We start from the raw sequence: 19,022 nt of genomic DNA on the forward strand, positions 1-19,022 counted from the left end.
TGAGCATGGAGTCTTAAAGCCCTAATTGTGGTCATTTCCCATAGAAGTTATGGAGACCATTACACTCACTATGAACATAGGTAAATATATTATCCCAAAGTGCACTATATAGCATACCCCACATATAAAAAAGTATGTAGAAATGTATACTTGTGATGGTTTATACATTTTTCTAAAGTACGTATTCACAATTCTCAGTTTTTTCATTTTTCTTTGATAAAGTCCACCTCTGTCGAGAAGCTCAACTGACTGTTGAGATGGCTGGAGTCTTTCCACCTTCCTCGCCTTCAGCCCCTTCAGCACCTGCATCCACTTGATTGAACTTACCAATCTTTTTCAAACTTTCTAATGCGGATTTGAAAGTGTCTGTCAGGCTCTGCTCCAGCAGCCACCCCTCGCTTTCACATTCAGGATCCTCAGGATTGGCGATGCTTTCCAGAGCGGTTTGCAAAAGACGCAAACCAACCATCACAGACACCTGCGTAGGATGCATTGGAAAAGGGCAATGAAATGCAGTAAACCCCTTCTGCACATGCGCACGGCTGAATAGCTTCACCCTCTAGCACCACAGAAGTAATACTCAACCTGTAAGTTGACTCTTGAGCCCTGCTGGTGGTATATGAGCCTCTGCAGGTCTGAGCAGTACTCCATTTTCTCTACCTGCATCTCAGGTGATTGCAGTGCAGTGCCAGGCACAGGAATGCTCTCTGACAGGCTCAAAAAGGCTGTGCAACCCAGAGCAGTGGTATGAGATTCCCCCAAGATTAAATGAGTTGCATGAACTCTCCCTTCTTTTGAGTAGCTAGGAGGAAGAAGAAAGTGGAGAGATTCCCTTGCCCCCAAAGGGTCAGAAGCGGGAGGCAGGATGGCGTAGCAAGGAGTGGGAGGAGAAGTAAAGACCCCGAGGAGCAAGGCAAGACAATGGGGCAGTAGAAAGGAGAAATTATGTTGCCTGGAATGAGGGAGGAACCACAAAATAACCACCAGGTGATGTGCTCTCATCCATGATTTCTGATATTTGGCTCATGGATGGTGGTGACATGGAATCTTGCTGAGGGAATACCCACAAAGTCAAGAAGTAGGTATTACAACATGTCAGACTGCTGCCCAATGGTGATTTTTTGTGCCTCTGACTCAGCTTGTTGTAAAAGTGCCTCTCCATCTCATCAGACGCTGCTGCTCTGTGGAGTATAGCCTTTCCAAAGGCATTTGAATGGCAAGTCCCATGTCTCTGCACTTGACCTTAACAAAACTTTGAGCAACATCAGCTTTAGTACCTTCAGTCTATTTTAACTAAACATAAACTCATTTTCATGCTGACTTACTGTCTTTGGCACATATCTTAATATGATCAAGGAGATTGTCCTGAACAAAAACCTGGTCATGAGGTCCAGGACCCTAGTGAGTTTAGTGTGTGGACCATCAGCTAATTCATTTGTAGTTCTGTTTTCTTTTTATATTTAAAAAGATAAAGGCAACACAAGAAGCAACACCAGTGTATTCGTCATTGTTTAAATCTGAAAAAAAAATTATTTGGGTAAAATATTTACCAGTTTCAGAAACCTCCATCATATATTTTCTATGGTGTTAGGGTGGTTTAACACCACTGACACTCACGGAGGAACCCATTAGACCTCAACTCTGACTTCGGAGAATAAGATGCCGTATGGGAACCTTTTGTTTTTAAGAGTTCTTCTGTCTCCTAATGCTGTTCTGAACTGCTCAGCTTCCTGCTGTGTTGTATTTATGGAGAAGACTGAGCTGACTGAGAGACACTAGTGAGAGGAAGGAAGCACTGCCTCTAGAAGAGCCAACTTTATGCAGCATAATAGAAGAGCAGGTAGGCTAAAAACAGGAAGAGAGCGCAATAGGGTTAATTCAGAAACAAGGTCTAGTCCACTTATTAATAATCTCGTGGCATTTGTTCGAGTAGAGTGTTAGCCCCATTATCCTGCCGAAATTCCAACCGTAGTAACTGCATTGTCTTCCTAAATTCCCCTGCCATTTCAACCCTCTACAGTATTCCACCTCACTTTTCTTATCCTAAACAGTTGTGTTGTTACTGTAGGCTGTTAACACATTAAATCCTAATGGCCATGCTTCATTGAAGTGATTGCTCTCTGTCTACAGCACAGTTGTGACTTAATTGATAGTGGTAAGGCACTTTGAGATTTTTATGATGAAAGGAGTCATTAATGTGTAAATATTAGTATTCATTAAGAGACCCTTTAAGGGATGGGGCAAGCTGCAAAACTTCAATCCAAATTTGTGATGGGAGTGATGCAGATCTGTGATTTGGTTCAGCCCCTTAGGATCAGTTGCAAAGTTCAGATCCAGATTTTGGACAACAATAAAGATTGGGCTGCCAAGCTCTGGAGTGTCGGTAAGACTACGTCTGATTTTAACCATCCCTAACATCAGGGTTATGGTTGAACACTGTCTCAGATCCCTAGTTAAATAAGACTACTTTTGGTTACCCCTCAATTCCACCCTACAAATGCTGCAGGCAATTTTGTCTTCTCTTACTCAAGAACAGAAAGGGGGGGAAAAAATCTAACACAGACTTCCCTAGCTACTCCACGTATCTCCCCAAGGGCAGCTGGAAAGAAAGTTGGCTATATACTATCGAGTGCCTTTCATCTCCTCTTTAGAATGGGACCATACAACAAAAAAAGACGCATGTCATTGTCCGCTACAAATGCTTCCGGAACCTGCTCCTGGAAAGCACTGAGTATTTTCTCATGAATTCACAAAATAAAAACTTTAGCAACTGACACCATTTTATACCAAGATCAAAGTGAACATTAATTTTCACAAATAACTCTTAGATGTTAACTGATTTCTGTCAATCTTGAGGTCAATCCTTCCAATTTTGGACCCAATCCTGCCACCCTTACTCATGAAATTAGTGCCATTGCCATCAATGATTTACTGCTGTGAGTAAAGGTTTACAAGAGTGGACCCAAAATGTAGTCTTCATATAACTATACAGCAAGTAATTTTCACTGTGCTACTCCATTGCTCATGAGCAGAAGTTCCTTTATGGCTGGCTCATAAGCGTTCCCACCATTTTATAGTGCATATAGTTCTCAACTGCTCTGAATTGTTTTGATATGGTTTTGGCAGCTAGTGTAGATGAAACAGCTTCAGACAAGGTTCCTTATTACATCCCACAATTTGACTCCCTTTTCTAACAAGGTCTCACTTTGTGGTTTTAAAATTCTGAGCCCCAAAACACACCTCTGATATGGACTGAGAGTGACTAACTAAAGAGCAATGCAATGCGCATCTCCTCCAGTGGCTCAGCCCACCTTTTCCACCACAGTTCCAGCTTCTGACTGTCTCAGGAGCCGGTGGGTTAATGGTTGAAAAGTGAACTTGTATGTCCTGTATGAGAGCACAGATCAATGATCTGTTTCTTGTTAAACTGAACTGTTTGGTAAATTATCTACCATACAGAAGTTTTTGTATAGCACCCATTAATATTGTATCAAGGTGCTGAACAGAACGGTTAGTTCTTCAAGTGTGTCTGCATATTCCCACTTATGAGCTCTGTGTCACCATGTGGTGCCTTGTGTTGGAACCTTCTTTTAGCAACATCAGCTAGAACACTCTTGCACTCCCCACTCCTCTCTTCAGTGTCACTCGTGCTCTAAAAGGAGGCATGTTTCCCCAGTTTCAAGATCGTCTTCCTCATCTCCTGTTACGAAGAAGAGGCCAGAAGGTGTCATTTGCCTGTTCGCAAAACATCCTATCCTTCTTCCCCCTACTACGCCTACGAGGTCCCCACAAAGCTGGATCTCCATACATCTCTCTGGATCCATTGTTATCCTCAGTACATTCTATCTCCGATCCAGAACAGGATTCTTACCAGGAAGAACGCAGAGATCTTTGGGTCATTTTGTATCACTCTTTGGTCTGCCTCCTGTAGGCATGTTCCCCCTACTCTAGCTGTTGGGGAGACTGGCAGTCCTGAGGCCAGTGGTCTTATTCAGGCCACCTCAGGAATTTTCAGTTACCCTCCACATGGATGGAGAGGTAATATTTCATCTGTAAAGGATCCAGCAGTCCAGAAATCCTGGGATCTGACTCTTCCAGATCTGTTGACATTAGACAGTGATCCCTGAAATGCTGTCTGAGGAAGACGAGGTGTAACCCTTCTTTTTAAACAAGAATATTTGGAAATGGACTAGGAACCTGGTTTATCACCTCTTCTCCTTCCAAAGATGCTACACAGTTCCATGATTTCGCGGAGGTCCACTTTAAATCTTTCTGCAATGCCTGTGGAATAAACTTCTAGCCTGGTGTTTGATATCCTTGGTGCTACTTCAATACAGAATATCCCCACCAATTTTGGATGGTTTGCTACAGCTGGCTAAATCTGTGTGCACCATGCCTGCTCCTTGTCAAAATGTTTCTAAGAAAGATCACAGGTTTGTATCAGATGCCCTTTGAAGGGTTTTCCTGCTTTCATATGCACCCTAATTCACTGGTGGTGGCTGCTGCCAGAAACAAGAAAAATCTGGACAACCACACTCCCCCCTTCCCCTCCCCAGCTGGCAAGGAAGGGAAAAGATTGATCGGTTGGGGCGAAAGGTGTTCTTTTCATTGACGGTGAATTCTCAGGTGGTCATGGCTTGCTACCAATTCCATTGATGGCAGAAGCTCACATTGTTTTTACAAGACTTACCTGACAACAGAAGGAGGTTGGAAATGTAGCCAAGCATTCCGTGGGGGTCTCTTTTGATGCTTCAGAGTCTGCTGCCAGGGCATTGGTGTCTGCTGTAACCATGAGGAGGCATGCTTGGTTTTTTTCATCCTCCCTAACTCTAGATACTAAGCGTAAGCTGGAGGAACTCTCCTTTGAAAACGGAGGATCTTTTCAGTGATGAAAAGACAAAAGACCTGCTGGAAAAAACTAAAGGACATGAGACAGGCGGCCCAATTTCTAGGTAGATTCCCTCTGTTATGAGGAGGCCTTCTACTCCTTTCTGGTACTAGCGACAGTACTCCCCAGTCTTCGTCTTACTTTTCATCCACTCAGAGATGTCAACAATACCAGCAGCCTTCTGCCTTCCAGAGTCAACATGGAAAAAGGTCTTTGAAGCCAAAGTTTAAATCTAAACAACCTGCTTCCTCATTAGAGTCTTTGTGGCAGAACAACAAGTGTCGTTTTTGATGAGATGATCAGGAGTCAAGAAGCAGCAAATCAGGACCAACCAACTGTTCTCTGGAGACAGACTAGCTCTGCATTATCAATACATCAAGGCAAGTTACATAGGATTTATGGGTACTAGAGATTGTAGCTCTCCCCAGAAATGGCCTCTCCCCAATTCACCCTACCCTTCACTCTTCAGGGACCCCTCTCATGGGACTGTTGTTCTTGCAGAATTAGATAAGTTGCTACGGATAGGAACAGTTGAGAAGGTCCCCAAATGCTGGAGGAGTCGTGGCTTTTACTGCTGTTACTTTCTGGTGCGGAGAAATGATGTATCAGACAAACTCTCTAGACTTAAGGGACCTGAATAAGTACATTTGGAAGTTTTGGTTCCATCGTACCTTTGCTGTCAGTCATGGATTGGTTTGCGACTCTTGATTTAAAGGATGCATATTTTCGTCAGTCGATTTGTCACAATCATCGAAAGTACCTTCAATTTGTGCTGGATGAATGCCATTTTCAGTACAGGGTGCTCTCATTTGGTCTCTCCACATCACCTGAGTTTTTACAAAGTGCCTGTCTCTGGCAGTGATTCACCTGAGAAATCAGGGTATTTTTGTTTACGTCTGTTTGGACAATTGTCTACTGAAGGCCAGTGTGCGCAAAGACCATTCTTTTTTCAGACCTCCAGGCTTCTTCTCAACTGTGCAAAGTCAATTCCTGTCCTACACAAAGGATTCTCTTTGTAGGGTCCATACTGGACTCTGTGGGAGGGAGAGCCTTCCTAGCAGAGGTCAGATTTCTCAAGATGAGCCATATCTATTAAAAACTCAACAGTGTCTCACTCAGAGTAAAATTCCTTTGTAGTCTCCTGGGGTCTGATGGCAGCCACTAATTATGTGACTCTATTTGCATGTCTGAGAATCAGACCTATGCAGCACTAGATGTCTCAGGTCTACAGACCAAGTCTTCATGTCGCACTATGCCCCAGAATGTCAGTCTCCCTAGAATACTGGTCAGTCAGAGTGAATGTGCTCGGAGGTTCAATCCCCCGGATCCATCTCGGATGGTAACTTCAGATGTGTCAAACAAGGATTGGGGGGATGCATTTGACAGTTCGAGGGCACTCGTATTGGGAGAGAGCCCTGCACATAAACAAGTTGGAATCGAGATCTGTTCATCTGGCCTGTCAGGTTATTCCTTCCTCACCTACAGGGGAGGGTTGTACAGGTGGTGGCAGACAATATATTGGCAAGGTATTACATTAACAAGCAGGGGCTGCTCATTCTGTTCTCCTGTGTGCAGAGTAGGTCTCTGGGATTGGTGTATCAGTCACTATGGCTATCTTGTGGCCCTAAATTAGCTTGGAAAAACCAATGTAGTCACAGATCATCTCAGCAGAGACAGCTCTCAGATGCCTGAATGGTCCCTAAAGGATCAGTTGGTTCAGACTATATTCCCCAGCTGGGGTTGACCAGAGCTGGACCTATTTGCAACGAGGTCCCACAAAGTGTCACCTCTTCTGTTCCAGAATGGACAGGGACAGTCTATCCCTGTCAGATGCTTTCCTTCTGTACTGGGGAAAGGGTTTGATATTTGCCTCCCCCTCCCCTCCCTTCAATTGATCCAGTTAGTGAGAAACGAACATCAGGGCAGGGCAAGGATGATTCTCATGTCCCTGTCTTGGACATGTCAACAATAGTTTACTGATCTTCTGAAACAGTCTGGCAGAGTCTATATGAATCTTCTTCTGTTTCCAAGCTACTGTCTCAGCAGGAGAGCAAGATCTTTCACCCGGACCCACAGTCTCTTCACCTGATGGTGGGTGGTCAGACCTTGACTCTGCTCTTGAGCAGTCATGTTCTTTGTGCAGGACATACTAATTAACTCCAGAAAATTATCTACTAGAAGCTGTTTCTGCTTAAAGTGGATCAAATTTCAGGCCTGGATGATGGGAAAACCTGATTCCCATGTATCTGCTTCTATTCTTTATGTCCTGGAATACTGAATGTATTTAAAATCTCAAGGGTTATCTAACACAGCATTAAAAGATCACTGGGCATTCATCTCAGAGTATCACACTTTAGTTAATGGTAGATTGCTGTTTGTTGATCGTTTGGTCACAAAGTTTATCAACTTTGTATTCCCCTCTTAGAGAGCCTGTCCCTTTTTGAGGTCTCAGTTTGGTGTTGGCCATGCTGATGAAATCACCCTTTGAACCCTTGGCTGAATGTTCTGCCTATTATTTATCTATCAAAACAGTTTTCATTATTGCTATTATGGTGGACAGGAGAGGGAGTGAATTGAATGTCCTAATGGCTGATCCGCCTTTCACTTCTTTTCATAAGGCCCAGGTAGTTCTCCGATCTGATCCTAGGTGCTTTCCTGAGGTGTCTGATTTCAACATCCGACACTTAATTTGGCATTTTCTGTTAAACTGCATTCCAATCGGAGGAATCTGTCCTACACACTTTAGATGCCAGAAGGGCCCTTTTTTACTACTAAGATAGAACTAAAAGTTTTTGTAAATCATCTAGATTGTTTGTCTTATGCTAAACACCATGTGGGTTATACAGTTCCTTCACAGCTCGATCATGTGTTACTGACTATTACTAGCAAAAGTTCCTGCATCTACTTCGATTCCACTGCATTCCACTAGAGCTGTGGCTACTTCCTTCACTTCTCTTAAGCAGGTGTCAGTTGCTGAAATTTGCAGAGCTGCAAGAGGGACTGTGGTGCACACTTTCACTCAACACTATGATTTGGACTTGGCCTCTAGGATGGATGTTGGATTTGGCAAGGCAATGCTTGTCTATTGAATTAGGATCCTGTTCCCACCTCCAAGTTAGTTTCAAGTACTGCTTATCAGTCTGTCCCGTAAGTGGGACTGTGCAGAGCCACTGGAAGAAATTTAAGTTACTTATTTGTAACTGGAGTTCATCGAGGGCTCTGCATATTCACACTTCTCTCACCCTTCCCCTCTCTGTCGGAGTCTTTGTTGTTGGGTGTCTCTAGCTTTGCGGTGGAAAGTGGCGAGTGCACTCCACTCCCTATATAGCCTCAGAATGTTGGTGATGCAGAGGGGAGGGGAAGGAGATGCAAGACCCTTCTAGCAGTGTCACCAAGAATACGGTTTTACCGCAAGGTGACACACACAGTGCCCGTAAATGTGATTATGCAGAGCCCTCTCAACGTACCAGTTACAAGAAACCTACCTTCATATCTCCATGCCAATGAAATGTTCATGTTATCAGCAAAATCAATGGAACTGGAGTAGAGTCTCAACTTCAAAAATACCCTTTTTGGTGCCTCACTGGTATGCGTTTCAGCTGTAGATCCTTGGCTAATTACAGTCCATCAGAGAAGTAGTGATAGTTGTGGTCTGAAAGCTTCATTGGTTTCATTGATTGTCCATTGCCAAGAGGAGATCAGTAAACATCTGTGATAAATATTAGTTTTATTAGCACCTTTGAATAGTGATGCATTGTTGACTTGCTGCAGGATCTTGGGGGGATGCCTAAAGCCATCCCTTGACTGGTTTTCGTGTTCTTCCCTTTTTTAAAGTTCTGAGTTGTTAATCACTGACTCTTTCATCTGGTCAACATACATATGAGATTGCTCGGTGAGGAGGTGGGGATGGTCTTGGCTGCAATGCCATCAGTATAATGACAACATTTAGCTTTAAATCTTCTTTAACACCAACGGTGTGGGTTCTCTTCTTTCTCGCAGTGGTTGACTGAGCTAGAAGGCATACTCAGCTGGCTGAGGATCAATTCAGATGCGACAGGTATGCTGGTGGGCAGGGGAAGTGTCACATGGATCTCATGATGGGCTAATGGTGACTGCTTGTTCTACTGAAGGAGTCAGCTCAACTTTAGTCAATGGGGTCATTTTAGACCTCTGGCTTACCTCTAGCTCTTTTACCAATTTATTGGGATAACAGACCTCCTTTCACTGCCATAGACGTCCCTTCAATGATCCATGCCTATGTTACCTACCTGTTAGACTTCTGGAACATGTTGCATATATGGCTACCTTTAAAAGTCACTAGGAGCCTTCATCAAGTGTTGAATGGAGCTGCATGTTTGCTTTTCAGGCTGAGTCATCCAGAGCACATCCTGTGTGTTTCAAAGGCTCCATTTGCCTCCTACTTGCTTCAGGGTCCAATTCTAAGTGTTGGGTTTACTCTTACACCACTCATGAGGCCTACCTAAGAACCCACCTCTCACTCTGAGCCATTGTGACAGCTGAGATCCATGTATATCTGTTTTATACAATGTTTTCTGAGAGTCTTAGCTACCAGATGAGCCTCCTCTGCTGGTAATCTTTAGTTTGCATTTCCTGGACAGTCCTTAGGTCTGGAAATTGCTCTCTGGACTGGTTAAAACAGGTAGGAAAAGTCACCAGAGTTTGAATTAGTTGACCTTCAGAGGGAAAGCCCATCTGTTTACCTGGGATTTATCCTGAAGCAGATTAGCCAGAAGGTGCTTTGAACTTTTTTTTTTACATTGAAGACGGTCAGTTATGTAGAGTCTAAATGTTCCCAGAGGATATGGCGTGTCACGTGTTTTTATAAACAAAGGAGCTTTAATACTTAACAATTTATTCACTGTTTGCTTCTAATGTTTCCCATAGAAGCTTGAAATGAAATGGTCTTTACAGTACTTGCTAATGGTTCTAAAGACAGATGGAGTCAATGCCTCTTTGCTCTTTATTCCTCTCTCTGCATACCAGTATCACTGAAACAATCGGAGGGAATACACACAGCTCTGAAAACATGGCATGGTGCTTATTAGTTAGGTGCTGTTGCAGTGCAACTAGTTTGAACTCTCACTGTTTCCGGGTACAAAGCAAAATCGGGAAGCTATGGTGGTGTTATTTGGCTTTTCAGCCACCCAGCGTAGATGAAAATAAAATGAGAGAAATGGCTTTTTGTAAAGGGAACTCATGCCTCACCAATCTATTACAATTCTTTGAGGGTGTCAACAAACGTGGACAATGGTGATCCAGTTGATATAGTGTACTTGCACTTTCCAAAAGCCTTTGACAAGGTCCCTTCCCAACAGTTCTTAAGCAATCTAAAGAGTCAGAGGATAAGACGGAAGGTCCTCTCATGGATCAGAAACTGGTTAAAAGACAGGAAATAAAGGGTAGGAATATATGGTCCGTTTTCCCCATAGAAGAGAGGTAAATAGCAGAGTTCCCCAGGGATCTATACTGTGTGACATTCATAAATGATCTGGAAAAGGGGGTGAACAGTGAGATGGCAAGGTTTGCTGATGATAGAAACTTATTCAACATAGTTAAGTCCAAAGCTGACTGTGAAGAGTTACAAAGGGATCTCATTAAACTGGGTGACAAAATGGCAGATGACATTCAATGTTAAGTGCATATTGGAATGCATAAAGTAATGCATATTGGAAAACATAATCCCAATTATACATACAAAATGATGGGGTCTAAATTAGCTAAATTAACTAAAATAAAAAAAGGGGGATCTTGGCATCACCGTGGTTAATTCTCTGAAAACATTCTCTGCTGAATGTGCAGCAGCAGTCACAAAAGCTTTACAATGTTAGGAACCATTAGAAAAGGGATAGATAAGACAAAACCTATCCTAGTGCCACTATGTAAATCCATGGTATGCCCGCATCTTGAATACTGTTTGTAGTTCTGGTTGCTCCATCTCAAAAAAGATATAGTAGAATTGGGAAAGGCGCAGAGAAGGGCAATGAAAATGATTAGGGGTATAGAACAGCTTACATAAGAGGGTAGAATAAAGAGATTGGCACTGTTCAGTTTAGAAAAGAGACATCTAAGGGAGGGGGATGTGAGAGGTCTATAAAATTATGAATAGTGTGGAGAAAGTGATTAGGGAAATGTTATTTACCCCTTGACATAACACAAGAACTAAGCCATTGTGGGTTAGGCACCCACAATGAAAGGCACCCAATGAAGTTAATAGGCTGCATATTTAAAAAAAAACAGACAAAAGTACTTCATATAACACGCAGCCAACCTGTGGAACTCATTGCTGTGGGATGTTGCAAAGGCCAAAACTGGTGCAGAAAGAATTAGATACATTCATGGAGGATAGGTCCATCAATGGTTATTAGCCAAGTTGGTCAAGGATGCTACCACATGCTTTGGGTATACTGAATCCTCTGACTTGCCAGAAGCTGGGACTGGACGACAGAGGATGACTTACCTAATAATTGCCCTGATCTGTTGATTTCCTCTGAAGCATCTGGCATGGGCTACTGTCAGACAGGATACTGGGTTAGATGGACTGTTGGTCTGACCCAGCATGACTGTTCTTATTTAGAATTTGAAGGATAATTTCTGATTTCAGTTTGTAGGTAGGCTGAATTCTCACCTAAGCCAAGGGGTCAGTGTCCCTTTAGTAATATTACCCAGTATAGAATAGTCTTCTCCTTATTTAATACTGACATGAATCTAAAGAAAGAACTGTAATATTATTGTATAAATTGGTGATTGTTGGTTTCCTAGATTGACTTCTTTCAAGGACCCCATGTAGTGGTAGCCTTCCCTTTGCTAAGCAAGGAGACGGTCATAAATGTGATTCTTCATCTGGTTAGACGGGGACTGAGTTCTTCCATAGCATCCTGTTCTTGGTAGCAGAGGGAGCTCAAGACCCAAATCTGGATCCCTTGCTCTGACACTACAACATCAGGCCAGCCACATATGAGGTGTCCCATCTTAAAACAATAAATATAGCTCAGTATTGCCATTGCTCATGGTTGTATTATGAGTCTCACGCTGTTCGGTGTTTTTCAGGAGCCCCAGTTCCTGGCATCCTCTGATTGTATGAAAATCACACCTTTCATTGAAAAAATGAAAGAAAAAAATTCCACTCCTTATTCCTACAGAGAAAAGCTTGAAAATGTGACTGGCTGCACCCTGAAGGTCTGGAAACTAAAAAGCAAATTTTTTTTTTCATTTAATGATTTCTATCGATTTCAATATTTCTGGGGCCTGATTCATGATTTAATTTACATTTGATTAGCATTAGCATATGGTCTGCTCCTCCATCCTGTAATTCATTGCCTTTTTTCATATATATCAGTACAAATAAGAAATGTATTTCCACTCCTCTGTTTGTAATGTCTCTTGGTTTTGATTTTCCATAAAGTTGCTGGCTGATTTTCCCCCCATATTATATGTTTTTACAAGAAGCATCAATGTCAGCGATGGGTGGGGATTGTTCATTTTTTAAAAAAAACAAACGCTGCATGTTCTGTTTTTCCTTTGGGTATGCAATGATTTTTAGAGGTAGGGAGGAAATTGAAGGTTTCAGTTGTATTTGCCAATAAAAAGCAAATTTATCCTTTTAAAGAGGAAGTAGAATATATGCAGACAACACACCACCACTTTATATTAGGGCTGTAATAAGTCATTGATTTGTATTTATTTAAACTTAAAAGTAACTCCGCATCAGAATGAAATATTTAAAATGGCTGCTCCCTACTGGCAGCAGCCATTTTAGGTATACTGCAAAGTATGCTTCCGCATATTTCCCAACCTGAACTGCACCCTTCCCTGCTGATCTGGCTCCCTCCTGCTATCCTGGCAGGCTCCGTACCTGCTCCCTCATACCAACGCCAGCCAGTTCCAGCCGATGCTCTGACTCCATTCACATTCAGTATTCACTAACTACTATAGCCAGTTAGCTGGCATTCACCCAAATGCAGAAAACGTCTTCCTCGCACTGTACAGAATGTAGCTTAAAAACAAAACTCCACTACCAGGAATGGTGTCCAGTAATAATTGCAATGTGCTGTTTTTAGACAATAATACATACTATGATTTTTAGATGCCGAATGGAAATGAATTCCTGTTCTACATTTAGCCAGTTCAACTAACCTATCATCTGTGCTCAAGTAGTTTGATAGAATCAGTCAGGAGGCCTAAACAAAAATCCTGGATCTGAACACCACTGAACCTTGTTGTGTTTGGACTCTGAACCTGGCTCCAGATCCAAATGTTAGGGATGGCTTGATCTCTTCACTGAATTTTACTTTCACTTTCTGCTCCAACATACACTAGCCATTTTTGACTTATGGGTTTAATATTTTTGACTCTGTTGTCTGTGACTCTCTCTCTCTCTCTCATTATTTTCTCCTAAAACTGTATTTTGTATTGAAACAGAAATGAAATCTGGTACCTTTTTTCTTTCTGACTATTTGTCCATGATATCTCAGTTCAACTCTGGGAAGAGGGGCTGGTTTTATAAATTAACCTGTTCCTCTGTTAGCTGACTAATTCTGATGCACAGCACAAAATATTGTAGGCCACAAAACAAGCATTAGCTATTGTTTTAGATTTGCCATCCATAGATTGGTGGATTATTTATTTTAAATAGCTATGTTAAATGAGAAGTACATTTTTCAATGGATAACACGGACTATTTCTACAATCACCGTTCTAATCAAACAGACATAGATGGAGAAACTGCCATGTCAGCATGTTACCTCAAAAAGCCAGACAAAGAGGACAACACCACCCATGGAGCTCATCATGCTGCTGTAGTAGAGCAGAAGTGCCTCCCTGCAGCCGCGATTCCATAGGTTGAGCTCCTCTGTTTGGTAGTCGTAGCTGTAGTGAGCTGAGTTGTTAGTGACTTGGTACTGGATGCAGGGTCTTGGGGAACTAGGATTGCAGCAACTGAAGGGAACTCCGTCAACCAAGTACCTTCCATCCACATTGCTTTTAATTCGACTATGAATGGGCAAAGGGCAGAAGAAAGTGTAAATACATAGATAATATTCAGCTGAGTGAGAATTTGAATACATGAGAAAGGGGGAACCAAAGGCAAAATAGTTTCCCAAGTGTTTTATGATCATGCACTTTCTAAAGATCCTGTCTGTGTCCTCCATATATACACTCATGTACACTTACCATGAAAAGCCTGCACCTGCTTTTCCTCTCTGTAGACCTAGGCATCATCTTTGTTGAAATAGCAACGTTCCATCCCCAATAATATGGGAAATTAAACAATATTAAAGACAGAAGTAAATTTCATGAGAGGTAATCGGAGAGGATTACTGCCATCCATGGCCATGGATAAAGATCTACCCCAGTCACTGGGGCTGTCATACCCAGCACCACCACTAATCCATCATCTTTTCTTTGACAATAGCCAATATCAGGGTACACTAATTAACTTTAGTGAAAGTCACCCAGGATTTAAAATAAGTGTGCTTTAGCAATGATATGTACAAGGGTGTTTGAAGTCTGTGCAGGAATTATTGACCTGTTGTACTCCATTTTCGAATTCAGCACTCAATAAAATAACCATTTAATCTAATTATTTGTGCCTCGGTGTGTCCAGCTAGATATTTATAAAGCCCCCAATCACTGTAAATATCTGTGCCTGTTTCCACCAAAAATTGAGAGGGGCAAAAATACTTTGATGGCTAGAGCACCAGCAAATATCCCCAGCTTATCTAACACCTTTACATTTGGTGCCCATGTGAAACAGACTCTGACATGCGAAGTATGTAAAAACCTTTTGGGAAATTTTAAAACCCTGAAATCTCCTCCTCGATCACCTGTAACTGCCAGCGAAGGCTATATTTTCAAAGCTGTGCTCCATGAGGGTGACCGCAAAATACGTGTGTGTGTGTGTGTGTGTGTGTGTGAACTGACAGCCAAATGGGTAGCAGCATGCACAAATGAATGGTTTTGTAGGTGCAAAGCTTTGAAACCATAGTCTTAAATGTCTCTGAATACCAAACAGAATCCAGTTCTGAATGTAGCATGCTTAGGTTCTGTTCTAACTCCCACTGACATGAACACCCAGAATCCCTTTCATTTCAGTAGACCATGAATCATGTTTAAAAAGAAAAATAAGATGCTGCAGGTGAAATCCTGGTGCCACTGAAATCAACAGGAGATTTGCCATTGACGTCAGTGAGGCCTGGATTTCACCCTAGATGCACATCCTGTGACTATACTGAGTCCTCTGCAATACACACAATTCTGAATTGAAGATCAGAATTGGGCCAATAGACTCAACCTGATGGGAAGCTGAATTTTTTAAAAAAAATTCATTCTACTTCCCACCTTAGTGTTGGGCAAATCTACAAAAGGAAATTGCCAGGAATCTCATATTCCTGAGCAAGACCCTATTTTTTAAACACAATATAATCCTGTTTTCTCCCAGTGCTTTGCCCTTCTGTTGTTGATGGATTAAGTTACAGCTCACAAATCTTCAGATAATGCTAGTAGGGTGAACATCTCATTATGTTTTCAAGTAGTTATTTATATCTAAGGATGTCTTCCGCAACTCAAAGTGCTCCCACATTAAGCAACAAATAAAAATGTATTTGTTGTAATGTCTCAGATCAAAATGCTACAGAATAATAGTTGAGTGGGTCTTCAATATTTTTAAAAGCAGCCAAAATGGCAAGCAAGCAAACAGATCATTCAGGGATCTGGCTTGGTGCATGTGAGAATATTTTTTTTTTAAATCGCTTCAGTCATTTACAGTTACATAAATTATTTTCAAAAATGCCTCAAGCCAGAAAGTCGTCTTTGTGCATCAGTAAAACATTATAAATTGATAACATTTTAATCAAAATTCATAGGCCACTGTTCTTAAATATTTAACTTGGCAAAAAGGTTGCTGGGTATTCACACTGAAATCTTTTTTTAATAAAACAAGTTAATTTGTTTGCACTTTTTTTTTTAAAAGAGTGGAATTTATGTGCCTGAATTGATCTGGAGATTAATACCTTCCTATACACTGACCTCCAAGCCATGAAGGTGTTTCTGGTCAATAATCCGTTCCACTTTCTATGAAATACAGAAGCCATATGAGGTCAACAGGAGCTTAACAGCAGTGTGTCATATATGTTCACCAAGATCTCAAGGACATATTTATTTTATAAAAGAAAAACCGCAAACAACATTAAGGGCTGGTTGATTTTAGTTTTCATTCAGTCTGAAGTATCAGCAAAGTCCGAAGTAAATTAATAAAAGGAAAAAAACCCACTACACCATTACAGCTATTGCTGTGTCCTCATTTCAGATTCTTGGAGTGATCTCATGTAACTTTTACCAAAATTCAGTGGAGTTGTGACAGTTTACCCCAGTTCAAGGTTTGCCCCCTGTACCAGAGCTGTAGCCATTGAAGTGCAGCACTGGGGACCCCAGAGAACTGTGTTCTAATCCTGGCTCTGCCAATGATTCACCAGGTATCCTTTGGCAAGTCACTTAACATCTGTTTCAGTTTCCATAACTGTAAGTAAGGATTATTCTTCCCAATTTATCCACCTTTCTCATAGGAATGGTGTGAAGGTAAACTCACTAAGGTTTGTAAAAACAGTTTAAACACTTAGCTGAATAAAGTCTAAGAATTATTTAATCTTATTCTCCCCTCCAGTCATAAGGATTTATAGGCTTCATTTTCTGTACATCAAGAAAATCTGAGTACCTTCACTCTGATATTCTCACTTTTGTTTTGTCAGATACAACATGATACTCATAGGTTTTATATTTTAAAGAATTACAGATAATGTTGACTGTTATGTTCTGTTACCTATTTCATGAAGAATACAGTAGATTTATTCTTTGTATTTTCCCTTTAATTTCATATCATCTGAGGATGGGGGCAATTTGTTCACATATTAAAGCACTCACACACAAAGCTGACTAGTTGTAAGTACTATACTAAAGGACAAGCACAGCACCCCAAAGGTCAGACAACAATTAATAGCACAACATGGTAGAGAGAGTATAATAAACCCATTAAGGGAAGTAAAAATTAAAATGCTGAAGGGATAAACAACCTTGTAGTTTTGATTTAAAAAAAACTGAATTAATAGTAAAGGAAATAATATACTTCAGCTGGCTTTCATAAAGATGAAGTAGTGATACAATGCCAGAGTCTAACAATTCCAACAGTTCTGCAAGACAAGGTCCTTTTTAACAGTAAGTCAGTGTTATTCAATGGAAATTCTCTTCAGAACAGGTAGAGTTTAATACTTTGTTATTCATGTACTCTATTTCTGGAGAAGGCAGGGAAATGCTCTATGCAACTGGGTTTATGATGTGGAAGAGCTGAAATATACATAGGCTTGGAAGTATTATATTTTTATCAATAAAATGTGAGTAAACATTGATTTCACTATACACACACCCGCTGATGAAGGAATATTTCCATCTATAATAATCAAAATGTACCAATAAGAAATGCTGCCTGAGACTCATGTTAGAGTTTGATTTAAGGATATTTATTTTGTATATTTTGACATGTGATGTTGACAACTTTTTGAATCAACATCTGTCATTAAATAAATATTGTCTGACACCCCTGCATAATTTTCTGCAACTGTGAAAATTTAAGTTTTTAAAAATGTTTAAACTCACTATTTTGTGCAACTGTGAAAATTTAAAACAAATAAAAATGCTGAACAATAAACAATCAATATCAAAAAGATAAATAAAAAGTGAGTTCTTCCAAGCCTAAATATACAAAAGGAAAGCCTGTTGAATGGCAAATAAAATGTTAGTTGTTTTTATATGGTCCTTTAATATTTAAGGCTAGATAGAAGAGGATAATAGCTCAGAATACTACATTTTTATGCCCCAGATAATGTGGGGTGAACTTGTCAGGAGATGGTCATCTGTTTGAGACCTTGGAATACTGGTCTCCTGATTTAAAGTATAAATGGAGAGAAAACCCATCCTAACCAAAAGTAGTATAACAACTCTGAACTTTCATCTCTGTTTCAATGTAGATTTTTTTAGTGTGAGATGGATCAAATAATTCTATAATATAAAATCACATTAAACAACTTACTCTTTCACTTCTTTGGAGCCAAAATCCAGATATCTGTTGCTGATCCACTGAATCTCAAACCAGTCTCTGAAACCATTGTTTCCACAGCATCTGAACTCAATTTGGAGCATGTCAATTGTCTTCTTCATGAAACATCTTCCTGGGGTATCAGTGTCCCTATAGAACTTCATGCCATTTTTTAGCCCATATGCTAATGTTGTCTCCAGAGAACCTCTCATGAGAAAGCAAATCAGAGCAATGAAAAAAATTAAGAAGTTAAAAAAGAAACACAACACCAGGTAAGGTTTCAGCAAAGGCTTCCACTTTGCAAATTTAGTTGGATCTAGAGAATCATAGCAAATTTTGCCAGCAAGAGCGTTGAAGGCGCAGGATAATATACCCATCAATATCAAAGAATTGGGCACAAAATGGCTTTCAGAATTGTCCATCACTTCACTTCGCTTCCGGAGCTCAATTTTGAGGAACAATCCCATGCTAAAAACAATGATTCCTGCGAACACTGAAAACCAGTTCATGAGCCATAGTCCCTGAGCTAGTTTTACCCTTTTCTTCTGGTTGAATTTGACTTTTAGTAGTGCCATCTTTGTAATACTGGATATTGAAAGATTCCACGGTATTGCTCCTTTTCTTGACTATGAGCAAATTTAGAACTATTCAGGCCTTTAAAAAGGCTCTGCATGGCATACTTTTAAGTGAGCCATTTTTCAGTCCTTCCATGTTGAGTTCCTAACCTAGGACCCAAGCAAGCAAATAACAGACGTTTCAAATTAACAATTGCACGTTAATAGAGATAATTTGCAAATAGCACCTCCACCTATTTCTGGTGGTGACTTCCGAGCAAAAGAGAAACAGTCTCAAAATTTCAAACAAGTTGATCTGGATCTACAAGACGTCATTCTAATACCTTTAATCAGTTTGATCCAATTTAGAGAAATCTCTGCTAACAGATGAACAGTGGAAATAATCCCCTCATTTTACTATTTAGTGGATTTGTGCCTTCATATGATAGGTTACATTGTACTAGAATGTCAAAGCCTG

At 40.7% G+C, this 19,022-nt stretch overlaps 1 protein-coding gene across 1 annotated transcript; it reads right to left on the minus strand.

The window, feature by feature from the left end:
* Positions 1-241: 241 nt before the first annotated feature.
* On the minus strand, positions 242-18,565 carry PRPH2 (peripherin 2; the record flags this gene model as incomplete). The annotated part of the gene is made up of 3 exons (XM_084624713.1): positions 242-478; positions 13,651-13,897; positions 17,985-18,565. 3 exons carry the CDS (start codon positions 18,563-18,565, stop codon positions 242-244), a joined length of 1,065 nt encoding a protein of 354 aa, XP_084480839.1.
* Between the last annotated feature and the right edge of the window lie 457 nt (positions 18,566-19,022).

Source organism: Lepidochelys olivacea (assembly GCF_965140295.1).
Source record: "Lepidochelys olivacea isolate rLepOli2 genome assembly, chromosome: 3".
Classification (NCBI taxonomy): Eukaryota; Metazoa; Chordata; order Testudines; family Cheloniidae; genus Lepidochelys; species Lepidochelys olivacea.